The sequence below is a fragment of the Talpa occidentalis genome, unplaced genomic scaffold (genome assembly GCF_014898055.3).
Source record: "Talpa occidentalis isolate TD23 unplaced genomic scaffold, MPIMG_talOcc4v2.1 talOcc4.8, whole genome shotgun sequence".
NCBI classification, from domain to species: Eukaryota; Metazoa; Chordata; class Mammalia; order Eulipotyphla; family Talpidae; genus Talpa; species Talpa occidentalis.
In genome coordinates, this window is record NW_023605194.1 from 557,829 (window position 1) to 582,168 (window position 24,340).

Sequence of the window (24,340 nt, forward strand, 5' to 3'; positions counted from 1 at the left end):
ATCTCAGGGACTGAGCAGGCGTCACACCAGGAAGGCACGTCCTCCGACACAAACTCCAGTGGCTGGGCATCTGGACCAGCCCCACCCCAGGCCCCCTGGCACCGGCGTCCTTGGGCTACTGCCCGACCCTGCAGCGTGCAGGCCCTGGGACCCCAAATCCGGGGCCGCCTCCGGGGTGAGAACACCCCCCCACCAGCACATGGATCCACACGCCCACACGCCCTGCACACAGATCCACACGCCCCTGCACACAGATCCACATGCCCACACACCCTGCACACGGGCACACGCCTGTATGTGCCTGTCCCACGCACATGGAGCCACACATGCCCACACACACCCACATGCCCCCATACACAGGCCCACACGCACATGCCCTGCACTCGCAGCCTGGGGCGGCCCCAGGGCCGTGGGTCAGCCGTGTCGGCTGCGGCTCTCCGGGCCGGGCCTGGCTCCCTCCGCGGGCGCACCCTGCAAGAGAACGGAGACAGAAGCTCTGTTCAGCACGAGTCTCCGAGGCCTGTTGGGTGCACCCTGGGGGAGCCGGGGCCGCCTGAGGACCCCTCTGCTCCGGGGAGTTGGTCGTGGCAGCCCAGAGCTGGTCACGCACCAGGTCCAGCGCCCACACAGGCGCGGGCCCTGCCCTCTCCGCTCAGGCAGCGTGCCGTGTGCTCGGGCTCTGCCTTGGTGCCTTCAAGCTGGCACCAGCAGCCAGCAAGGGGCCGCTCTGGGTGCTGGTGGTGGAGGGCGGCGCTGGCCCTGCCCCGGGGCCTGGCAGGCAGTGCCCAGGCTGGGGCCCCGGGTCACAGCCGTCAGGTGCTCAGGTTCTAGTCCGGGAGGGCTGGAGCGCCCGGCTGGTTGGTTTGGGTTCTTAGGCTGAGCTCTGAGTAAGAGGACACCCCCGGCAGAGCCTGGACGCCTGCTGCAGACGGGCACCATCCCAGCCCCGCAGCCCACCCCAGGCCAGGCGAGGCGGACCCAGAGGCGTGTCAGCGCCCACGACGACGCGGAGGAGGGCGGCCCCTTACCGGCTGGTGTCCTGAGTGGCGGGACCCTCGCCTCGCTGCTGCGGAGGGGCGGTCCCTGCTGGGCACTGCCGTGGGGTGCCAGGCCAGAGCATTGGACAGGGCGGCCATGGGCTCGGGTGGGGCCTCTGGCCTGGGCTTCGCTGGGGGAGGTCAGGCCTTTCCGGGAGTCCATCCTCGTCCACCGTGGTGACCACGCCCCCTGAATCTTCCTGCCGGTCAGGCCCCATCTCCTCAGAGGCTCAGGGGCGGATGTAGTCCCGTCCGGGCAAGGAGGGGGGCTGCAGCAGCCGCCCTCTGGCCAAGGCACGGGGCGCAGACAGGGGCCGCAGCCCGCGCTCAGCAGGGGCCGGGCCCAGCACGGCCGCCGACCTGGTGTCACGCTCGGCCTCGGAGGTCCTGTGACCGGCCCCTGCTGGCAATGGCCCTGCGCCCCAGCTGTTGCGCGACCACTGTGGGGCTGCGTGGACTGTCCTCCCGGAACGCCGAAGATGGGCTCAGCGGCTCGCGCGGAGGGCCATGGCGTCTGCTCTGCGGGGCCCTTGCGCCCCCGGGAGGTGCCCAGGTCTAGCAGCCTGGACCCGGTCAGCACAACTAGCTCTGCTCTGGCTCCTTGCGGGGATCCCGTGCTCAGAGCCCTCAGCAGCCCCTCTGCCTCCTCCCCAGCGGGGGGGCCTGCGGACACCAGGCATCTTGGGGCTGAAGGGACGGGACGAGGCGTCTCCTTCCGCAGCCCGGGCGCCCGCTGCTCTCTGGCCCCGTCGCAGGAGGAGGGTCTGGCTCCTCTGGGGGCTGGAAGAAGAGACACAGACGCAGGTCAGGGGGCTGCGAGCAGCGGGGCCGGGGGCAGGCTGGGGGAGCCTGGACAGCCACCGCTCCAGGGGTGGGCATCCCGAGGGCAGGGTCAGGACGGAGCGGGAGCGCCGGGCTCGGTCACGCAGGGGAAGCGGGCAGGCGCCGAGCTTTCCGGGCTGAGGCCACGGCGCCCCGTCCTGTGCAGCCTCCGCAAGAGCCGGCGTGTGAGAGCACAGCGCCTGCCGGACGGCCCAACCCGAGGGTGCTCCGACGCCAGCAGGGCGGGAGGACAGGGAAGGCTGCACCAGCTCCACCGAGACGCCGGAGCAGACACTTGGGGTCGGGGCTTCTTCCTGCGCCCCTCGGCCCCGTGGGGAGGCCCCGACCTGAGCCCCTGAAGGTGGCGGCGCAGCGCAGCCCCCCTGCCGGCCCACAGCACAGCTCCGGGGCGGGCCCTGGGCGTGGCCGCGTCCTACTCACCAGGCCGGGGAGCCCAGGCAAGCTACGACCAGAGAATGAACGCTAAGGAGAAAAACAAGAACAAAAATAGAAACTGAAAGGGAAGGGAGGACAGACATGGGAGGGAGAGAGAGAGAAGAGCGTTGGTGGCGCTTCTGCCAAGAACCCGCCTGAGACAGACAGAACGGGGCGCGCTCTGCTCGGGCCCCGCCCACCGGAGGCCAGGCTGGCGTGTCCTGGCGGGCAAGGAGGGCCTCTCGGTGCCAGTGTCCCGTGCGGGGCAGCCCAGCCCGTGCCTGTGGCCGGCGGGTTGTGCCCACCAGCAGGCTGGGAGGGTCAGGACCCTGCAGCACCAGCGCTCCCTGCCAAGCCGGGCCCCAGCCCCGCCACACCTGACCATGCAGCCGCGCTCGCACGCAGGTGTCGCACCTGGAGCTCGGGGCGGGGGGCAGGGTGGGGTGGGGCAGGGCGGGGCGGGGCAGCCCCTCGGACAGGGCCTGGCAGCGGCCCAGGTGCTGGGAAGGGGTCTGCCTCCCCCCGGTTGAGAGAATAAAGGCCCCGCTTGGAGATGCCCACGCGCCTCGGCAGGTGCTCTCGGTCAGGACACAAGGGACACGGTGCTCACGGACTGAGCCTGGGGCGCACCACCCCCCACCCCAGGCCTGGGGAGCTTCCTCAGTGCTGGTGTCTGGGGAGCAAATCCTCACTCTCGGGCGCCGCCCAGGCCGGGCCTGCTTCAGGGGCCGTGACTACCCTGGGCCGACTGCGGCACCCAGGGAGGGCCGGCCTTGCCGCGAGAGGGGGGCCGGCAAGGGGCCTCTCCCGGAGCACAGACCCCATGGCTCCTCCCACCAGGGGATGTGCGGCCCTGGCGGGCCCCCACCGGCCCCTGTGCTCACTGGCAGGGGCAGGCAGAGGCGGGCTCTGGCCGAGCTCAGCGCTGCGCACACGGAGGTCACGTGGGCCCGGCAGCGAGGAGGCCGTCTGGCCGTTACCATTCGAGCCTCAGACAAAACCGCCTGAGACCCAGCAGGCCCCGAGGGAGAGCCTGGCGTGGGCTGCGCCCGACCTAGAGAGCGCCGGGGTGCAGCAAAGGGGGGCGGTCCCCCAGCCCATCAGCGAGGCTCTGGGCCAGCCGCACGCCTGCCTGCTGCCCCCAGCCCTGGCGGCGCCTGGCACGAGGACAGAAACAGCACCCTGGACAGGCGTGTCCTCCGGCCCGTGTGGAGGGGACTCGGGGTCTCCCCGCATGCTTGGCGCCCCGGTCGGGACGAGCACGGGCTGGACCCTGGGTGCTGGTCCAGCAGCACCGTGGCCGCTGGGGGCACTGAGGCTGGGGGCACAGGGCCCTGGACCGAGCCCTCGGTGACCTTCCCAGACTGGCTCCTGTCCTGGAGCCTCCAAGAGCAGGTGACCCAGGCCCGCCTCGAGGGCTCCGCGGGAGGGGTGCGCCCCCATCGCTGCGCGAGCCCCGAAGGGGAGCCCCGAGCGCCACTCATTTTACCTTTTCTTCCAGTTCCTTTATTTGTCTCCTCTGGGCTTCTAGCTTTTCTTCTAACTCTTTGATTCTCTGCAACATCAAAGCAGGAGGGTCTCCCGTAACCAGAGCATTTGGGCAGGGGAGTGAATGAAACCTTTCAAGACTCCTACTCGTGGGGGCGGCAGCTCTCCCAAAGGCTGATGCGGGCCCCACCCCACGTCCAGGCCCACCCCAGGCCCCCCAGGCCCCACCCCTCGCACCTGCTGCGCCCCCTGCAGCATCTCCATGCGCTCCCGCAGAATCTGCGTGTCGCGCTCGCGCAGCTCGCTCAGGACCTGGCGCTTCCACTGCTCCACGGCCCCCCTGAGCTGCTCACGCTCCTCCTCCGACAGCAGCTGCGCCACCTTGGCCCCCACCTCCTGCTGCAGCGCGTCGTACAGCATGGCTTCCAGCTCCAGGATGCGCTGCGGGATGCCAGCCCTGCTCGGCACCGCCGCCCTCGCCAGGGGGACCCGCCTGGTCACCAGCCAGGGCCCAGCAAAGGCGTCTGCCCACCGCTCGCGACGCCCCGCAGCCTCCCTTCCTGGCTCTGGGGGGCCTCAGCGGGGACAGCCCGGAGGGGAGGGGCCGGTGGGCGCCCCGAGGGTCAGAAGAGAGCTGGGGAAGCCTCAAGGAGGAAGGAGGCTCCAGAGGTGAGGGCAGCACATTGCACAGGGGACTAAGCAAACACCCCAGGGCCAGGGGCAGCAGGGCCTTCTGGAACAAGGACCATAAAGAAGAAGGAGTCTAAGGCGAGGCTGGCACGTGGGGCTTGACTCCGGGCGCAGCTACGTGAAGGCAGAGTGAGCGAGGCCGGCGGACCAGCCAGCCATGGGGCAGACGGGCTCTGGAGCCTTCGGGGAAGGCCAGCGTCCACTTCTGAGGTGTGCACGCGGCTCCTGTGCCCTCCCCGGCCTGGTCCCCCGCCTGCGGGCCCCACTTTATCTCAATTGCTTTTCTCCTTAATAAACTTCTTCTCTCTCTAAACAAATTCGCCTCCTTTGGCCGGCGGGCCTGAGTGCAGGGAGGTTCCTGCGGCTTTGAGAGACGCCAGCCGTGGCAGCTCGTGGTGGGCTCAGCTCCCCCACAGCCTGGGGGCGACTCCTGGCTGGGGAATAGCCCTGAGAACCCGAAGTGACCGCATCCACAGCCCAGAGCCTCCCCGCCTGTGGTGGACCTTGGGGTCCCGATGGGGGCCTCGGGGAGAGGCCCGGGGCCCCACAGGCCCAGGGAGGAGGCCAGGAGAAGGGCCAGCCTGGCCGGGCACGGGGAGCCAGGCCCTATGCCCAGAGGCGCTGAGTCGTGGGCTGGCTGGGCACTGGCTCTGTGGGGAGGGGCGTCCAGTGGGGAGACACGGGGGGGTTGGCCCCTGGGCGGGAGCCGTGGGGCCCCTAATGCTGCAGTGACGCAGGCCGGTCTCGCCGCCCCCAGCTGAGCAGCCCTCGCTGCTGCGCGTGACACGCTCGTCCCTCGCCGTCTAGGGACAGGGACGGACGCCCCTCAGAGGATGGTCAGGACGGCGGGTGCCCACCGGGCAAGCGGGCCCCCCCGGGCCTCCTACGCCCCCGTCACAGGCCATGCCCGCCCTGCCCGCCTCCCCTCTGCAGACCCACCCCGCCGTTCTCCTGCTGTGTGTGAACCCCCTGCCCCCCACCCCCCCCCCGCCCCCCGCCCCACCCAGGAGCAGGACGGGCGTTCAGACGCGAGCCCGCGCCCTCCTGTTTGCCGGCAAATCAAACCACCTTCCTCCGCCTCAAACTGTTTCTTTTATCGGCCGAGGGAAACTGAGGCCGTGTTTGGTATCATTAAGAGGCACTGGTGTTTAAGGCGCAGCCACCCCAACCCCCTGGCCGTGCCAGTAAGCGCGGACATGGCAGAGCAAGACCCTGGCCCGCCTGGGGCCGGCCCGCACTCCCACACAGCAGCCGGGGGACCCCGTGGCTCCCTGCGCAGCGCCCGCCCCCAGGCCCCTCCTGCACTCCGGGACCACAGGCCGCTGCCGCTGGAGCTACGTGTCGCCAGGCCCGTGTGACAGGGGGTGGCAAGGGCTGGCTGGTGCCATCTGCCTGGGGGAAGGCTCAGACCCGAGCCAACTGCCAGGAGCCAGAGCTGTCCGAGGGCTGGGCACTGGCAGAGCCGGGCGAGGCGCCGCACCCCAGACGCGGCAGGGCCTCCCGGCGCCTGGCTGAGGCTGTGAACCCGCTCCCCGGGCGGCCACCCGCTATCCCCCGCGCCGTGCAGAGCCAGGGCCAGCGTGCGTGCCCAGGGAGGGTGTCCCAGCTCAGTGTGGGGCCCCCACACCACCTGGGTGACTGTGGGACCTCAGCTCCCCTTGTTCTCAGGGACACTGTCGCGGTGCCCGGAGTTCCTGCAGGTCAGCTGGGCGAGCGGCCGGGCCGACGGTGGGCACACCCGTTTCCCCAAGCACTGGCAGGTGCCCGCCAGCCTCCGAGCCCTGGCCCAGCTCACCGGGACCCTCACCCGAGCGCTGCCTGTGTAGCCAGGGCCCGGCCTGCTGCCGGAGCAGCCCCGGGGGCCAGGGCCACACTGGCCTCGGACACTTCCTGGACGGGGTGACCTCAGGCCTCTCCGCTCCCGCGGTCACGCATCCTCACCTTGTGCGCCTGGTCCAGGGAGTGTTTCCTGAAGTCCAGTTCCTCGTCCAGGTAGCCCTTCTGCTGGCTGAACAGCTCCTGAGACACAGGACGCCAGGGTCTGGCCTCAGGCACCCCCCATCCCGCCGCCCGGCCACGGGCACCCCCCCGCCCGGCGGCCAGCCCCACCTTCTCGCTCTCCAGGTCGGCCATCTGCCGCTGCAGGGCCGCCTCCGTCGCCTCGATCTGCTGCAGCCACTGGACACAAACAGAGCCGGTGCCCCTCCCCTCGGCCACCCCATGAACACGTGCCCCGCCCGAGCGGGCCCGGGAGGCGGGGATGGAGGCCTCTGCCCGAGGGGGTCAGAGCTGGCGGGTCCTGAGCCCCGTGCCCAGCCTGCGGGCAGGTCCAGCCCCGTCTCCAGGACGCGCCCCTCGCCTTCCCCGGGCCAGGGGGCGCACGGCTGGGAGGCCCTGAGCGGGAAGGCGAGGCACACCCTCCCAGCCGGACCCGGAGCCCGTTCCCCGAGGGCCCTGGCCGGCCGCGGCCCTCAGCTGGCAGGCTGGCGCCAGACACCTTGGCCACGCGGGCGGGCACAGGGGCGGGCGGGCCGGGTGGGCGAGGGTCGCCACGGAGCGTCCTGGCGGGCGGGACAGAGCGCTGCGAGGCAGTCGGCGGCACAGTCCCTCGGATCACGCGCCGGGGTGGGCTGACCGCGCTCGCGCCAGACCCCGGAGACGAGGGACAGACCCGCCCCGGACCCTGTCCCCGCCGATGTCAGCCCGGCCCGGGGTGCCCAGCGCACCAGGCGTGTCCGTTACCTTCTCAGCCAAGGTCAGCACCGTCCGGGCCTGTATGATGACCACCTGCTCCTCGTTGCTCAGGTTCTGCAGCCAGAGCAGGCGCCGCGTCGGGCAGGGTCTCGGGCAGCCAGGCCGGGCGGGGGGGTGGCGGGGGGCGGTGGGGATCGGGGATGGGGCCGCGGGGGGCCGGGGTGCACGAGTCAGGAGAGGCACCTACACTTACGGCGTTATCTCCCAGGATGTCCAGCTTCTTCATCAGCTCGGCCACCACGATGTCCTAGAGGCCGAGAGTGGCCGGGTGGGTGAGCGGCGGCCAGGCGGGGGCGCGGGCGGGCGGGGGTGGGGGTAGGGGAGGGTGTGGAGGGGGCGCTCACCGTGGCGCCTTCCGCCTCGCAGTAGGCCTGGAGGGGGCTCTTGCCGTCGGGAAAGGGCGTGTGGTGGAAGCTGATGGCCGGCGACTTCCTCTCCCGCTCCTAAGACAGAGAGCGGCTGGGCCCTCGGGACACGGGCGACACCGAGGACGCAGAGCCGCAGCTGGACATGCAGCTCCCGTGGCACCCACAGCAGCCGGGCCGACGTGCCTGCCCCAGCCTACCGGGGCCCGACCCCGCCCGGGCCGACTGGCTGGTCCCTCCCGAGTCCCCGGAGGCTCTCAAAGGCTTGGAGCAGTCCCCATGGCCTGAACAGAGTGACCAGCGCTGCTGCCCTCCTGGTCCAGGGCCAGGAGCAGCAAGGAGCCCAAGTAGCCCCACGCCCCAGGCAGGCAGGGAGACTCTGGGGGCAGCTCCACAGAATCAGTGTCCTCCGCGGAAGGCAAGCGGGGCCGAGTGGGGACGCTTGGCGCAGACCAGGAGGACAGGGCAGGGAGGCGCCCTGCAAAGCTGGGTCTCGGGTCCCGCAGGCGGCGCCACTCGCAAGCCAGCCTCCTGGCCACCGGGCCCTGGGCTGCTAGGACGGGGCTGTGGCGGCCGCTGCAGTGGCGACTATGGGGCAGGGCGGGCTCGGGCCTGGGGAGGCGGCGGGAGGACCACAGGGCTGTGTCCAGGCCAGCCCTCCCTGGGGGCCACAGCGGAGAACGTGGCCGGGCAGGCGGCCGAGCACAGGCAGAGCGGCCTGGCCCCTGCGCGGCCCTTCCTGTCCCCTGGGCTCCGGGCCTGACCCCAGGGCCATCCTGCTGCTGCAGGACTGACCAGTGCGATCACTGCCCACCCTGCGCCCGCTTCTGTCCATTTGTTTTGGCTTTTGCTCTAGTTTTCCTCCAGAACAGGCTCCCCGGCCCAGGGCACCCTGGGCACATGCCCACTGGGCGCAGCTGCCCTGGCCCCTCGCTCATGGACGTGCACCCTTTATGGCCCTTTGGGTCAGTTGGGGAGAAGCCAGGCGGCCAGGGCCCTGACGCCTGCCGGCCCATGGCCACATGCCCGTGCCCCTGCCACCCCGCGCTGCACCCCTGCCCTGCACCCCTCACCCATGCCTGTACCTGCACCCCCACCCCACACCTGGCTCCCGTGCCGCACCTCGAGCTCCAGGATCCGGAATTCCAGCAGCTCATTTTGGTCCTTGGCGTCCTGGACCTCGTGCCTTAGCCGAGCCTCGTCTGTCTCCATTTGTTTGATCTGAAGATAGGCCACGCGGGTCATCTCCCGCCCTTGCCCTGTGGCTGCTGGCTGTTCCTGTGAAGGGCTGGCCAGCCACTGGCTGCCCGGAGGGCATCTCTGGGGGGAGTCTCTGCCCTCTGACTGTGCTGGGGGAGGCCAGGCCCGGGCGCCAGAGGGAGCGTGGGCAGCATCCTGAGCCCTGCAGGGCGTCCAGCAGAGATGGCCAGAAGGGCCCAGGGAACAGCGCCCGCCTCCCCGTGACCAGACCCAGTGGAGCCCGAGGGGCATGTGGTGCGATGGAGGGTGTGGCCACGGCTGCAGCACAGAACCACCTCGCAAACGCTGGACTTGCATGTCTGCGTCTGGTGAGGCGGGCCCTGGCGGCTGTGTGGCCCAGCACTCCGCAGCCCGGGAGGCCGGGGGACTCGCCGGGAGGCCGGGAAACCCGCCGGGAGGCCGGGGGACATGCAGGAGGCAGGCTTCGTGGGTGTTCCACCTCCCTCAACTGAAATGGGAGCTCGGGAGCCTGCTGGGACACGCGGAAGGGGCCTAGAAGAACGTGGAGGGGGGCGGTCCTCCCAGTGGGGGATGTGCTGGGCCTGGGCCTCCACAAGGCTGTGTCCTGGGCTTGGTCAGGTCTCTGGGAGCACCTGTGGCCACAGAGGGGACCCCACGCACCTCATAACCAGAGAGCAGGGCTCTGAGGGCACGTGGGCACGTTTGAGTGTGCATACGAGCAGGTGCACGCAGGTGTTTGTGTGGCCTCCCCACGTGTGCGGGGGTGTGACTGTGCAGTGTGCACGTGTGTGGGTATGCACATGAGTCCAGTGAGCACGCAGCATCTGTGTGCTTGGGCACAGCGTGTCATGCAGGTATGCACGTGACCGGTTGCACGTGCTCGTCTGTAAGCCACATGTGAGAGCTTCGTGTGCACGCAGGCAACGTGTGGTATGTGCATGTCCCGTGCATGTACACGTCACACCCAGGTGCTCTCTCCAGCATGCAGACATTCAGGCGAATGCTGGTGTCCACAGGCCAGTGTGCACATGTAAGTGTGTGTAACTTATGCACAGGCGACCATGAAGTGTGTGCATGCGGATGCATGACTTGCACACTCATGTTTCCACGTGCACGAATGTTCATGTGCACACGTGTCTGCATGTGCACGTGTGTCTGTGTGCACAGGCTCCCGCGCTTGCACGTGTGTGCCCACGGCAGTATTCCTGTGGCCGTGCGCACCGCGTGTTATGGGAGCTTGTGTGTGTGAGTGTGCACAGGAGTGCCTGCGCAGCCTGGGGTGCCACCGCAGGCCACCACCAGGTCTGGTCTGGGGTGTTGGGGCCCCGAGGGGAGGGGCTGGGAGACCCCGCAGCACGGCCCCACAGCCCACATTGTCCGGCGCACCTTGCCGACCAGCTCCTGGTTTCTCCGGTACAGCGCCTGCTTCTCCTCGATCCACTTCATGTCCTGGGGGGCAGAAGGCCTGCGGGGTCGGACACGCACAGCAGACCCGGTGCCAGGCACAGCACCCGCCTCTGCAGACCCCGACCTGCCGTCGCCCTGGGGCCCTGGGTGGGCAGCTGGTGAGGCCGCTGCTCGGGGCTGGGCCCCACGCAGAAAGCACCCGCTCGGGGAGCACAGACCCTGCACCCTGGCATGTGGCCCGCGTGGCCCTGGCGGGTCAGGGGCCTGAGTGGCCGCAAGAGTAGGACGTGCAGACACCCCGCACAGCCGGGGAGAACGGCCGCACCCTGGCAGCCTGGCCGGAGGGCCGCTCGGGCTGCCGCTCACCTGCCCCTGCTCGGCCAGTGTCTTCTCCAGGTCTTCGATCCGCGTCTGCGCCCGCTGCACCTCTGCTTCCAGCTGCTCGCGGGTCTGTGGGACGGGGGACGCATCAAGTTTTCTCTCTGAGCTGGGACACGCGCAGGGACCCAGCGGTCAGGGCCGCCCGCCTGCCTGGGAGGGGCTGCCACCCTCGGAGGTGCTGGAAAGGGCAGATGGACACGGGACGTGAGGCAGGGAGCTGCCAGCCCCTGGGCGCCAGCGAGGGCTGCCCAGCCCGGAGGCATGAGGAGTGCAGGCCGTTGTGTCCATGGCTCACACCCCCCTGCGCTCCGTGCCCGCCCGCCCCCGGGCCCAGCCCCGCTCCCCACACGGGCCCTCGCCAAGCTCTGCTGTGAGCGCTGCCCACCCCCTTGGCTTGATCTGCTCCCTTGGCCCAGAGTCCTTTACCCCAGAGGGGCCCTGCCCAGGAGGGGCTTCCCGGGGCTGGACACTTGTCACGTCTGTCCCTGTGCTCCCTAGAAGCTGGCAGGATGCCAGGGTGGTGGCCTCGCCCTAAGAGCATAGCGGCCCCGTGCCTGCTGGCCCAGGCCTGCGGGCCCACTGTAGCCAGGCCATGGCCAGCACTGTTCCCACCCTGGCCCTTCGTCCCCTCAAGTGTCCCGGGCCCTGGGGGGCACCCGTGCCCTGCCCAGGCGGGGCCGCGCGGGAGGGGTAGCACGCGCTGGAGTAGAAGGCGCTTGGACCTTAACTTCTCGCTCTGCGTCCAGCGTCCCTCCGACCTGCTCCTGCAGCAAGGCGTAGGCGCGCTGCAGCGCCTGGTACTCCATGGTCAGCTGCCGGAACCTCAGCTCCGTCTCCTCCTTGACCATGCCCTGCAGACACGCGGCATCAGCACCCCCTGCCGGCCCCTAGCGCGGCTGCCCTCGCGGGCCCCGCTGGCCGTGGCTGCCCGTGCTGCTGCCGGGCCCTCCGCCCGCGCTCGCTGCTCGGCGAGGGAAGCGGCTGTGGGGGCCCCACTCTCCCGCCCCAGCCAGGCCCGCGGGCAGAGGCAGCCGCCGCGGTACCTCCTCCAGGTCGTCGTCCGGGGTGCACGGGGTGTGGTCCGTCCTGTCCGTTTGATACGAGATGGACGAGCCGTCGGACTCCAGGGAGGCCTCGTCGTCGTAGCCAAAGAAGGTCTCCACCACCACCGGCTGCCGCCAGAGGACCCGGTCAGCCCCGCCCGCCCCGGCGCCCGCTCGGGGCTTCCCCAGGCCCCCAGCGGAGGGCGCCCGGCCGCGAGGACACCGGTGTGGGAAGCGCCTCCTCCAGCGGCCCCCGCGGGGCGCCCGCCCCGACAGTGAAAGGCGCAGGTTTATCTCCAACTGCGCCCGACAGCAGCGGCTTCACGCCCGGGACGCCCCCGCCCCGCCCGCAAGGCTTCCTGCTCGTCCCCCGGAAAGGCAGAGGCGGCCGGTCGGTGACCCCGGCTGGAGCGCACGGCGTTTCCCTTGGGCGCGGCCGGTCACTCCGCAGCAGCAAGGGCCCTGCCCTGCCCTCCCCCAGCGCCCGCACCTTGGGGACCTTCGCCATCTTCCTCCTCTGTTTCCGGAACCTCAGAAGCTTGTCTCGCTCCTGCAAAGGCCAGCGGAGGGGCTTTCCGTGTGGCTGGCGGCCTGGCCAGCCCGACGCACCCGAGCTCACCGCGCAGGCCTGGAGGCGGACTTCAAGCTCGGCCCCATCCCAGACCCCGGCTGTGCCTGCACTGGCCCCCTCCGGCTCTCTCCTGCGGCCTGGAGGGGCCCGGGGCCGGGCCTGCGGGGTGGGGCGGGGCTGTGGGGGCCGGCGGGGCGGGGGGGGGCGGGGCGGGGGTGCCGGCGCAGACACAGGTGCGGGCAGACGGGGCAGGGCCCGGCCAGGTGCGCTCTGAGCAAGGGCCCCGGCCACCGCGGAGGGCAGCGGGCGCCCCGGGCAAGCAAAGGGGCCTGCGGCAGGCGGGCGCTGGGGCTGCAGCGTCTCCCAGGCCGGGGACCCCGTGCCCCTGAGGCCAGCACGGGGCCCGGGCGCGCGGTCAGGAGGAGGGGCCGGGACACCGGTCAGTGCGGCCCGGGCCGCCGCCGCGCCGAGGGGAGGCCGAGACTCACTAGCACGCTCTTGACGTAGCCGGCGGTCTCCAGGGTCTGGGGAGAGAGGACAGGCCGGCGGCTGAGGGCGGGGCTGGCTCCCAGGGAGCCCTGGCCTGCTGCCCCCAGCCTGCTGCCCGCTGCCCCGGAGAGGCTCCCTCCCGGAGGGCTCCCGAGGGTGCCAGGGCCTTGCCCGGCAGTGTGATCGCTCGGCTCGGGCTCGGGCGGCTGCCGTGGCGAGGCCCCCGTGCAGGGCAGCCGCTCTGCATGCAGAGGCAGCCAGGGCCCAGCCAGCTGCGGGAGCCCCGAGTCGGGACCAGGGGGATGGTCTGTGCTGGCCGCCAGGGCCACTGGGATGTGGCCTATACACAAGAGACTGGGCCCCCAAGACCTGTCCACCCCAGGTCCTGGGACGGTGACCTTCTTTGGGGAGGGGCTCTGCAGATGCCAGGAGCCCGCCATGTGGCGGGGAGACTGGTGAGGGGCAGGGGAAGCTGCCCGAGCCTGTGGGGCCTGGGGAGGCGGCACCGCCCTGCCAACACCCCGGTTTTGGAGTCAGGCTCCAGAGCTGTGAGAGAATGAACTCGGGGTCTGAGCCTGGCGGCCGGGAACCCCTGGGCAGGCGGCCGAGCCCCGTCCGGGCGGGGAGAGAACTGGAGAGTGCCCGCGCCGCAGCCTCGGGGGCCCCGGGGAGGGGGCGGGAGCAGGTGCCAGGTGCCAGCCTCCCGGCCCCATGCCGGCGTCCGTGGCCACGGGCAGGAGGTGAGGCCAAGGGGCCTGAGTGGACGCGGCCCGCACCTTGGACAGCTCGTCGATGAGGGTCTGCTGCTCCAGGATCTGCAGCTTCAGGAAGCCCACCTCGTGCTCCTCCTGGCTCTGGTCCAGGTCGTTCAAGGAGCTGGGTCTGCGCATGGCGCCCGCCCGCTGCCGCTGGAACCCGGCGCGGGGTCAGGGCCGCGGCCCTCCCTGCTGGCCACCCGCCCTGTGTGCTCGCCCTGGGGCTGCGCGGGCCCCTCCGCTGGTCTGGGGGGTGCGCCCTGGGGAGCCTGGGGAAACCGAGGCTGTGCTATGAAGCCCCCGTGGGGGGCGCTCTGCACCCCAAGGATGCTCTGTGCCGGGTCCGAGCCCCTCCTGCCGGCTGGCAGAGTGTGAGAAGAGGGGTGCCGGGGCGGAGGGCATGCCCCGCGTCCGCTGAAAGCCCCCCTTCCCGGCTGCCCGGGCGCCTGCGGCCCTGCTCTCGCGCCTCTGCCAGGCCCGGGGCGCAGGAGACAGGTGGGGGGTGGCGGGGGGGCTCTGCGAGGGAGGGAGGGCGGTGCCGGCCTGTGCCCGGGGGCAGGCTCTGCGGCCACTCGCCTCTGTTTGTCCCCCAGGGGATGGCCTCTCTGGTCCCCACGCACCCCACGTGTCCCCGCCCGCCCCGCGCCGGCGCCCACCATCTCCACGTTCTCCTGCGTGACGAGCTTCAGCTTGCTCTCCAGCCGCCGCAGCGAGTGGGACAGGGCCTCGTTCTTGCGGGCCAGGCGCTTGTTCTTGTCCAGCAGCGGCCGGCACTGGCTCTCGGCTTCCCGCACGCGCTTCAGCTGCACCGGGGACCCGCGGTGACGCGGCAGAAGGGCCCCGCCCGGCCCCGCCCCTCCCAGCCCGCCGGCCCCTGGCCTGGGCCACGCGGTCCTGCCGGCGCCGCCCCTGGACGCCGCACAGACACCGGGGCCGAGAGCCCCCCGCGGACACGGCCCGGCAGGGCCCTCACCAGCTCGTTCCTCTCCTCCGACAGCAGGGCGTTGCGGTCCTCCAGCTTGCGGATGATGGCGCTCAGCTCCGCGATCTTCAGCTGGAAGCGCCGCGCGTCCTTCTCGTCCAGCTGCTGCTCCTGGAGCAGAGGCCACTGCAGCCGCCGCCCGCGCCCGCCCGCCCGCCCCCCAGGCCGCGGGACCTCGGGGCGACCGGCGCCCCGGAACCGCGCCGGCCCCTGTGCGGGCGCCTTGGACCCCCGCGGCGGGAGACGCCACTGCCCCTCGGGGGCCCCACAGGAGCCCCGCATCGCGTCCCTGGCCACTTGGGAAACACGGGGCTTCAGCTGCAATCCTGAAAACCTCTGGCTCCTGCTAAGGGTCTGTCTGAGTTGGGGCGACGGGGCGGGGCCCCCCAGTGGGGGCTGCTGTCACTCTGACTCCGCCGTTTCTGACAACGCGCTAGCACGGCCCTCCCTGCCCTGCGCGGCACTGTCCCCGGCCGCCCGCTCACACGTGGCTTTGTCCGCAGAGCAAACCCGCGTGAGCCCAAGGGGGGCGGGGCGGGGCTTCCTCATTCAGCAGGTGCAGGAGAGGCTGGGGCTGGCCCAGGGGCCGCGGCGAGGCCCGTCAGCACAGGCCCCTCGGGGTCCCCCAGCCACCGGGGCTGGATGAGGAGCGGCCACGGCCGGCGACGCCACAGCCCCTGCGGCCACCCGTGCCGCCCGGAGCCCGTGGAGGGTCCGAGCAGCACGGCCTGAACGCGCGGGGGGTGAAGGCGCAGGGGAGGCTGAAATGGCTGCGCCGACCCGAGCAGGCTCTGTGGGCAGGCAGGGGCCAGGCTCCGCCAGCGGGAAGGCAAAGCTGTGCTCGCGGGGTGCGCGGGGTGCCCAGCCCAGGGCGGAGACAGAGCGTGCCTCTCGCGGCCGGGCCGGGCCTGCTGCGGGGCAGGGGCGCGCGGCCCACCGGCCCCTGACGCCAGCACGCGGCCCTGCTCCGGCCGCGGCCCAGCCCAGCCCAGGGAGGGGCTCTGAACAGGGCTCCGGACCCCCCAGCTACCTTGTGTGGCGCTGTCTGTCTGTGACCCTGGTGGCCGGCGAAGCGCGGGGAGGTGCTTACAGGGCTTCCCGGGCGGTCTGAGGCGTCTCCTGCACCGCTTGCATAAGGAAGTTCCCGTCTGGGGCTGCCCGGGTGCCGGTCAGCCTCTCTGACCTGGGACAGCTGCTCATCTAAAGCCTCTTTCTGGAGCTGCAGTCTCTGAGCATGCCCGGCTTGCACCCCTAACTCTCTCTCCAGCACGAAGACTGCTCTGTCTTTAACCTTTATCTCCTCCATCTACAAGGAGAACAGAACACAGTCACACACGGCAGGGCACACACGGCGGCTGCCACGGCAACGCGCCGCGGCGCCGGGTCCCCGGGCCTGGCCCTGCACTGGCTCCGCGCTCTGCGAGCTGCAGCGGCGCCTGCCTGCATGAGGGGGAGCAGGGCCTGATGCCTGCACGAGGAGGAGCAGGGCCTGCCTGCACGAGGGGGAGCGGGGCCTGCCTGCACGAGGGGGAGCGGGGCCTGCCTGCACGAGGGGAGCGGGGCCTGCCTGCACGAGGGGGAGCGGGGCCTGCCTGCACGAGGGGGAGCCCTGCCTGCACGAGGGGGAGCGGGCCTGCCTGCACGAGGGGGAGCGGGGCCTGCCTGCACGAGGGGGAGCGGGCCTGATGCCTGCACGAGGAGGAGCGGGGCCTGCCTGCACGAGGGGGAGCGGGGCCTGCCTGCATGAGGGGGAGCGCCACGAGGCGGCTGCACGAGGGGGAGCGGGCCTGATGCCTGCACGAGGAGGAGCAGGGCCTGCCTGCACGAGGGGGCGGGGCCTGCCTGCACGAGCCTGCCTGCACGAGGGGGAGCGGCCCGATGCCTGCACGAGGGCGGACGAGGGGGAGCGGGGCCTGCCTGCACGAGGGGGAGCGGCCCGATGCCTGCACCGCCGAGGGAGGGCGCGGGGCCGGCAGGACTGGGCAGCCGTGCGGCCAGCCCCTGTCCTCCGCCCACCCCTCCATGTCCTGGTGTGAATGGAAAGGGGGTGCTGCCCCCCCATCCCGGGGAGAGCTGTTTTTAATGGCTCTTGCGTCCAGCTAAGGTTTGCACAAGCGGCTCCAGACCAGAGGACGGGCCTCGGCGTGTCCAACCCGGGAGAGGGGCCGTGAGGCCCGGTCGCCTCCCTCTCAGCCCCAGTTTCAGCATCCGCTGGACCTGCCTGGGGCCGTGGGGAGAGCTTGGGGCGTGGCTGCTGTCTTGGGTGCCCAGGGCCCCTGTCCCTCCCCATGGGGCCTCCTGGGCGGGGGGCTGTGCTGCAAGGTGGGGCCTGTCCTCCAGATGACACCCCGTGGGTGCGTCACCGCAGCCTGGGTCCCCGGGAAGAAGCGCCAGCCCTGTCCAGCAGAGCAGAGAGGGCCTGACAGCTCGCCACTGCGGAGGCCCGGTGGGGGGGGGGGCAGCTGGTCCCAGAGCCCTCGGCCAGTGAGGGCCCGGGCCGGAGAGGGCCGCGCCAGGCTGCCAGAGAGGGGCGCCAGGGGCAGAGCCTCGCTGCCCGCGCGAGCAGAGGTGCCGAGCTGGGTCCGGGCCTTGCACGGGTGGCCCGGCGGAATTCTAAAGCTGGAGGGCATTTGAGGCCCGGGGCGGCGCCAGGCGTGGCCCCGAGTCTCCCTGCGCAGAGGGCCGTGGGGCCCAGGGGACGCACCCCAGGGGAGGGCGAGCGGAGGAGCCGGCCACGCGGCCCTGCCCGGCACCCTGCGCACACACAGCAGGAGCAGCCGCTGGCCACGCTGCCCCGCGAGGACCCCTGCGCGGGCAGACAAGCGGGACCCGACACCTCGGGTCTCGGCGGAAACCCCAGAACTGCCAGGCGCCCCAAGGGGCAACGACGGAGCCGCCTCCCCGCCCAGGATGCAGCCTAGGGGGCCACGCAGCTGCGAAAGGCGGGGCCTCCTCTCCTGGGAGACCAGTGCACCCGCAGAGCCACCAGCTCGGGCCTCACCAGGGTCCCTGACACCCCCACTGGCCACAGAAGCAGCTCTGACTCCTCAGGCCACTCCCGCTGGTGGGGGGAGGGAGGCACAAAACCTGGACATTCTGCCCTCTCCAGCCCCTGGGGGCACCCACCCCGTCCCTGGCCCCTGCCCTGGGCTTCTCTTTGAGACCCACAGGGGGCTACACCTCCAGCCAGACTTAGGATTCGGGTCAAGACCGGGACTCAACTGTCCACAGTTTCTTCTAGGCTGCTGGGCAGCACAGCCTCCCGCACCCCAGGGCCTGCCCGCATGCGTGCGGGCTCCCCTCAGCATCCTGAGCCCCTGACTGGGTCCCCCGCACGGCTGGGCCACGTCAGGGGCCTCCTGTTCTCTGCAAAGCGCTGCTGCTTGGCGGGTCCACTTGGCGAGAGCCCGCGTGCCCCGGGTGGGGCTGGGGCCGACAGGCAAGACCCCCGACTGCAGAGAGGTGCGGTGGCCAGTGCCGCCGGCAGGACGGGGGGCAGCTCGCAGGCCCTGGGTCAAGGCGTGGCCTTCCCCAGCCATGTGGCGATGCAGCACCCGGCTCCAAGATTTGGGATAAAATCCAGGAGCATCAGCAGATTCGGCGGCGCTTTCCCTGGGCGTCTGAAGCCAGGAGGCGCCCCAAGGGGCTTTGGGAACCTGGGTGGGGACCCGTGAGGGGGCGCATGGGCGCCAGCAGCCGCCTCCCTGGAACAGCTCACCCCTCCTGACAGAGCTCCCGCTCCTGGGGGGCTCCACCTCTCCTGGGGGCCCGGGGCCACGCCCACACATGGCCCAGCAAAGGCGCTGCGGTGCCCAGGCTGGCTGGGGTGGGCCAGGTGCCCCCTTTTGGGCCGCAGGCCGAGCAGCTCTTGCCCTCCAGGAACCGAGACCCACGGCATGGGAGCGCGGCGTGGTCGCGGCCCTGCCAGCTGCAAAGGTGGTTGTGCCCCCGGGAGACATCCCAGGGTCCCAGGTGTGCCCGGCCGCAATGCCAGTGACGCCCGCTCCAGGGCTGCCTGCGTGGCAGAGTCACCAACAGGCGCCATTCCTGACCCCCCAACTGAGTGCTGCCCCAGGAGGCCCTCCCCACAACGCGAACGTGCCACGGGGGAGGGGAGGGGACCTCCAGCGAGCTGCCCTCCGGGCCTGGACGCACCCTGCTTGGCCCTGCACCGGACCTCGGTCTTGAGGAGGGAGGCCCCCCAAAGCCCTTTTGGGGGACATGGGGGGCTAACTTGCAGGTGCTTGTGCTGGACCAAACTAAAAGTGGAGAGTCAGGCTGGCAAGGCTGCGGGGCTGACGTCGAGCCGTGGGGCTGTGCTGGACACGGTGCCCAGAGCGGAGGTGGCTCCCCCCAACCCAGCGCGCCCCCTCCTGGCCCCTCCCGCCCACCGCCCACCCGCCCCGCCCGCGCCCACGTACCAGCCTGCGGATCTCCCGCTCGCACTCCCTCTTGATGCGGGCGATCTCCTCCTGGTGCAGGTGGTACACGCTCCTGATCTCCGCGGCCTTGACCTTGTCGGCCTGGATGACCATGGTCAGCGCCTCCTCCACCTGCTTCTTGGCCCCCTTGAGCTCCGAGATCTCCTGCTGCATCTTGACCCTCTCCACCTCGAAGCCCCGCTTGGCCTCCTCCTTGGCCTCGCACAGCAGCGCCGTCTTGACCTTGTCGGGGGCGCCGTCCCGCAGCGCGTGCAGCAGGGCCTGCAGCCGCTGGTTCTCGTTGTCCTTGATCCTGATGACGCGCAGCAGCTCGGCCTCGTGCTGCCGCAGCAGCGCCTCGCGCACGGCCTGCAGCTCCTTCAGCTTCTCCTCGTGCAGCTTGCTCTTGAGCTCGGTGAGCAGGACGGCGCTCCTGTGCTGCTCGTGCTCGCGGGCCTGCCGCAGCTCCTGCGTCTTCTCGCGCTCCACCCGGCTCACCTGTGAGAAAGGGCTGGGCTGCCGCGGGCTGGCGCGCACGGCCTGGGGGTCCCGAGCCTGGGGGCACCCGCGCAGGGCCTGGGGGGCTGGCCTCACGTGCCAGCCCGGCGACTGTGCCCGCCTGGCTCGCAAGCAGGGGTCGCTTGGCGCTCTGCACCCAGTTCCGCCTGGGGCTCGGGAGCATTTCCCCGGCACCCGCACCCGAGCCCCGTGATCACCCCTCACAGAACCAGACGAGGCAGGAGGGTAAGGCCTTCCTGCCAGGGCCTGACGGGGTCGGGAGGGCGGTCGCGACAGCTGAGTCACACGGGACACCTCTGTGGGCTCAGGCGGGGGGGGGGTCACCTTCCTGATCTAGTCAGGGCATTGGGCATTGGGCAGCGTGCAGTCCAACAACTGGCCCCCAGTAACTGGTTCCCCTCCCAGACCTCCCCGGCAGATGGGCCTGGCACCTCTCAGACCCGCCCTCGGGAGAGACCCTGCGGGGGCTTGTCTTTAACTCCCCAAATCCTTCCTTCTTGCCTTCCCTGGGCCTCCCCGCGGCTCCGACGTGCCTGTTCACCCTCCTTCCCGCAGCGCCCGGGGCTGCCAGCGCGGAAGGACCCGCTGGCTGTGGGGTCTGGGGCCTCCTGCCCCGGGGTTCTGCCCCATTCTGCATCTGGGCGGGGGAGGGCCCTGCACCCGCAGCTCCCAGCCCCCGGCGCCTGCAGCCTCGTCCACGCAGAGGGGCCTGGGCTGCAGCCTGACCCCACTGGAAGAGTTTGGGGGAAGCAGTCCACTCCCGGGGCCAGTGCCGGCGGACAGGTCCTGGCGGGGGCAGCTGAGAACTGGCTGTCCTCTCTGGGCTGGGCTTCACACGTGTTTGCTTGGGGGTGCCTCCCCCCTCCCGCCAGCTGCCTTGACAGACCTCGGACCCTGGACCGGGCGGCAGACGCTGGGCAGGACGGGCCCCGGGAGGGGGCTGGGGCGGGGAGGCGCGGGGGCCCACCTTGCTCTTCTCCTGCTGCAGCTCGATCTGGATGTCCGTGAGCTTGGCCCGCAGCTCCTCGTTGGCGGACTGCAGAGCGGCCAGGGCCTCCGCCCTGTCCCCCCGGCCCCGGCTGCCCGCGCCCTTCTTGGACATGGTGGGGGTGGCCCGGGGCGCCGGCGGTCGCTCGTCTGGGTCCTCCGTGCCAAGCTCCGGCTGGCGACGCCTCGCTGCGGCCCCACTACATCTTCTCGGTCACCTGGGGAAGCACACCTGGTGAGCGCGCGCCCCGCCCCGCCCCGCCCCGCCAGGACACGGCCCCGCCTGCAGACACGCGAAGGTGCTAAGGACGCAAAATGAAATGACCGGCGGCTGCGAACGAGGAGCTAGTGAAAGGGGCGCGCGCAGAGCTGCGCCCACAGAGTGGAGCCCGGGCGGGCGCAGACGGGGTCAGCGGTGACAGGCGTGCTCGTGGGCGCCACCCCTGCCGCAGACCCGCAGCGCGGTGAAGGGGGCCTGGGGACCACCGGGGGTGGGGGGCAAAGCAACCGCCCGCGAGCCAGGGCCCTGAACTCGGCGGGAACACCTCTGAAAAGCGGAGGCGCTGAGCTCCCCACACCCCTGCAATGGCCGCCGTGAAAATGTCCCTTGACTACCGAGCCCAAGACAAGCAGCGGCGCGGGAGCAGCCTGGACGCGGGGCGCCGCGGGGGCTGGAGAGCGGCGGCCCCTCCCGACTCGGCCGCGCGGTGCCCAGCCCACGCCGAGGAGGTGAGAAGGGGTGTCCACAGAGGGGCCTGCGGTGCCCTCGGCCGTGAGTGGGCAGGTGGACAGTGGGGCGGCTGCTCCTGGGGCCCCGCGCGGCCAGGGAGAAGGGCGAGGTGTCGGCCGAGATGCCAGAGAGCAGACGCAGCGGCCACGCGGAGGCGACACGTGGGCAGGCGGGCAAGGGGAGGGCGAGCCGGGCTCAGCCGTGCGCCGGGCCAGGGGCTGGGCAGCGGCGACGGCGCGTGACCTGTGCTCGGCCGGTGAGGTCACACGCAGGTGTGCGCCCTTTATTAGTAAAGATGTTTCCAGAAAAACGGAGAAGCGAAGGCCTGTCCCAGACACGCGAGCGCGGGGAGGAGCTCGTGCCCGCAGCTGCGCCACAGACACGTCACAGGCGTGTGCGGGCGGGAGAAGCGCCACCAGCGGGAAGGCCGTCGACTCACAGAACTGAAGAAAGGTCAAAGGGGTGAAAAGCAGGGATCCCCTGGGGCGCAGGGGTGAAGTGTCAGCACCACGAGGCTTTCAGCAGCCACTGCGGCCTGAGTTCAGTGCCCGGCCGGGGAGCTGCCCACAGGGCGCCACAGCCCGCTCCTGTCCCCCCGGTGGCCCTCAGCCGGGGATTTCAGGGGATCCACCTGTTCTGCGCCCCACTCTGTCTCTGGGGAGTCCTCTCACTCTCCCACCTCTGGCCTGCACCCAGCTCTTGCAGGCATAAATAAATAAAAAATAAATTTTTAAAAAAGTGGTAAAAAGCATATAAAAGACCTCTCAGTTTTAACCCCCTGGAGAGACAACAGACGCTCACAGTGGAGCTCGTGGTGACAGACGTGAAGCAGCTGAAAGCAAAGCCACGGGAGCGAGTCCCAGCCGCCCTGAGCCGCCCGCGGCCCGGCACAATGTCAGGATGCGGCGGGGGCAGGTGCTGGGGACCCCCCGAACGAGCCCCGAGGATCAATTGAAAGCGAAGGTAGCAGATATGTTGCCAGTGCAGGGACAGTTAGATCGCGGGAGAGCAGAAGCCAAGGAAGGGGCACCAAGAAGCCACGACACCGCCAGGGAAAGGCGGGCGCAGGCGGAGTGGACGCGCCGGCCACCGCGAGGGGGACAGGCGCTCTCGCATGGGCTGCGCCGGCCCGGCGTGGGGCGAGCCAGGAGCGGCACGCGCGACCCTGGAGCCGGGGGTCAGCTGAAAGGACAGAAAGGTTCCGCGGCGCGGGGTCCAGCCCAGGCTGCGGGAGTCTGGATGGGGGGCTGCCGGCGAGGACCGCGGGGCGGGGCGGGGGTCACGCGATGGCCAAGCCGGCCCGCCGAACGACGCAGCAGACCTGGAAGTGGGGGCGCCGCACACAGAGCCCCGAGCACACCAAACCGAACTCACACAGAGCCCCCCACTGCTTTGCAGCTGTCACTTTCCCCGAACATCCCCCGGAGGCCGGTGGGGGACAAGGCTTGGCCCAAAGGGAGGTCAGGGAGCCCCCGCCTGCTTCCCTGGGAGATTCTGCATCTCGGCCCCATGTGCACCCCCACCCCACAGAGCTCCCGCTGATGTCAGCCCCTCCTCCCCGCGCCCCCCACCAGGGCCCCCACACCCGAGCCTGCCCCGTAGGCCCAGCCTGCAGGTGCTGACAGCGCCAGGCCCTGGCGACCGGCTGCGTTCTCCCACCGCCCCCAGACAGACGCCGCCGAATCAAGGTGACCTGGCCCCCAAGTCACCCCAAGCCCAGGGCCTGCCCCGCCAGCCCACCGGCCCAGCCCTCCCCAGGGGTCGGCGCGTCCTGACCAAGGGTGAGGCCGAGGCGTCAGGGCGGGGAGGGTGTGGGTGGGAGGGAGGCGCAGGCCGAGGCCACCGTGGTCCCTCGTGGGGACGACCGCACCCTGGCCCCGGCGCAGCGCGGGGGACACAGCACCTTATGGGGGGGCGCCACGGGGCTGCGGCACAGAAGGCGCCGCGTCCGTGCAGGGCGGGCCGGCCCAGGCCCGAGGGCGCCGAGACGGGCACACGCTCTGTCTGTCCCCCCCGCCGGAGCCCCGGGGACACGCCGCGCGCCGCCGGGCGCAGCGGGGGCCCGAGGCCGGGGAGGGACACGCGCGCGGGCGGCCGAGCAGGGTCCGGCCGGGGTCCGCGGTCCCGACAGCCGGTTCCCGCGAAGGCGGGGAGGGCGGCCGCGGGCGCACGAGGGGGCGGGGGGGAAAGACAGACACGCGGGTCCCCAAGGAGGCCCCAGCGGGGAACCCCGTGACCAGGACCTTGGCCAGACCCGGGCTGCTCGCGCCGCCCAGATGCACCGCCCCGGCCCCGCCCCTCGCCCCGGGCCCCGCCCCCACCCGGGCCCCGCCCCCGATCCCCGCCCCTCGCCCCGGGCTCCTCCCCTCAACCCTAGGACCCCGCCCCTCAACCCTAGGACCCCGCCCCTCGCCCCAAGGCCCCGCCCCTCAACCCTAGGGTCCCGCCCTTCACCCCCCAGGGCCCGCTCCTCACCCCAGGGCCCCACCCCTCGCCCCCATTACCAGCCCCTCGTCCCCCAGGCCCGACCCCTCAACCCTAGGGTCCCGCCCCTCACCACCCAGGGCCCCCTCCTCACCCCAGGCCCCGCCCCTCGCCCCCAGGGCCCGCCCCTCAACCCTAGGACCCCGCCCCTCGCCCCCCGGCCCCGCCCCGCAACCCTAGGGTCCCGCCCTTCACCCCCAGGCCCCGCCCCTCGCCCCCAGGGCCCGCCCCTCAACCCTAGGACCCAGCCGCGCCCCCCAGGACCCGCCCCTCACCCCCAGGACCCTCCCCGTGCCCCCCCAATTGAACCTCGCAGGCACCTCCGTCCCCTCGCGGGGTGAGACGCTGCCCAGTGCGTGAGGAGGAGGCGCGGGCGACACCCCAGGAAGCCCCCAGCGCCCCGGCCCGAGGACACGCGGGGCCCGGCCGCTGCCCGCTCCCGCCCCCCGCGCCCTGGCCCCGCCCCGCCCCGCGCCCCCCCGCCCCGCGCCCGGGCCCCGCCCCGCGCCCGGGCCCCGCCCCGCGCCCGGGCCCCGCCCCGCGCCCGGGCCCCGCCCCGCGCCCGGGCCCCGCCGCGCCCGGGCCGCGCCCGGGCAGCGCGGGCGTCGAGGACCCGGCAGGTCACGCCGGAGCCGCCGCCCCCAGCTGAACGCGCTCGCGGCCGCGCCCGAGGAGGGGGCGGCGGCCGGGCCCCACCCAGAGCGCGGGGCTCCGGGGCCCCCCTCGCCCGCCCCGCCTCGCACGGCCGCCGCCCGGCCG

At 71.9% G+C, this 24,340-nt stretch overlaps 1 protein-coding gene across 7 annotated transcripts; it reads right to left on the reverse strand.

Annotated features, from left to right (window-relative positions):
• Positions 1-1,422: 1,422 nt before the first annotated feature.
• Positions 1,423-20,571, reverse strand: JAKMIP3 (Janus kinase and microtubule interacting protein 3). Of its 7 annotated transcripts, none has more exons than XM_037496083.2 (21): positions 20,348-20,571; positions 18,862-19,359; positions 15,471-15,746; positions 14,432-14,551; positions 14,115-14,261; positions 13,480-13,611; positions 12,703-12,738; positions 12,134-12,193; positions 11,644-11,772; positions 11,323-11,451; positions 10,586-10,669; positions 10,199-10,261; positions 8,714-8,812; positions 7,571-7,669; positions 7,414-7,473; positions 7,215-7,280; positions 6,582-6,650; positions 6,414-6,491; positions 4,020-4,223; positions 3,784-3,849; positions 1,423-1,817 (listed from the first exon to the last, which is right to left on the reverse strand). In XM_037496083.2, the coding sequence occupies exons 1-21, from the start codon at positions 20,480-20,482 to the stop codon at positions 1,665-1,667; spliced, it is 2,703 nt and encodes a 900-aa protein (XP_037351980.1). In that variant the 5' UTR covers positions 20,483-20,571; the 3' UTR covers positions 1,423-1,664. The 7 variants fall into 7 exon arrangements, with proteins under 7 accessions (XP_037351980.1, XP_054546127.1, XP_054546126.1 ...); XM_054690152.1 differs by having other exon boundaries at positions 7,420-7,473; positions 15,531-15,746; positions 20,348-20,507; XM_054690151.1 differs by having other exon boundaries at positions 15,531-15,746; positions 20,348-20,507.
• Between the last annotated feature and the right edge of the window lie 3,769 nt (positions 20,572-24,340).

Excerpts from the sequence above, each read along its gene's own strand:
- JAKMIP3 (XM_037496083.2), bottom strand. The coding sequence starts at position 20,482 with ATGTCCAAGAAGGGCGCGGGCAGCCGGGGCCGGGGGGACAGGGCGGAG. Across the intron at positions 19,360-20,347 it reads TGCAGCAGGAGAAGAGCAAG|GTGAGCCGGGTGGAGCGCGA; the intron begins GTGGGCCCCCGC and ends CCTTTCTCACAG. Across the intron at positions 7,670-8,713 it reads TCCGGATCCTGGAGCTCGAG|GAGCGGGAGAGGAAGTCGCC; the intron begins GTGCGGCACGGG and ends TCTCTGTCTTAG.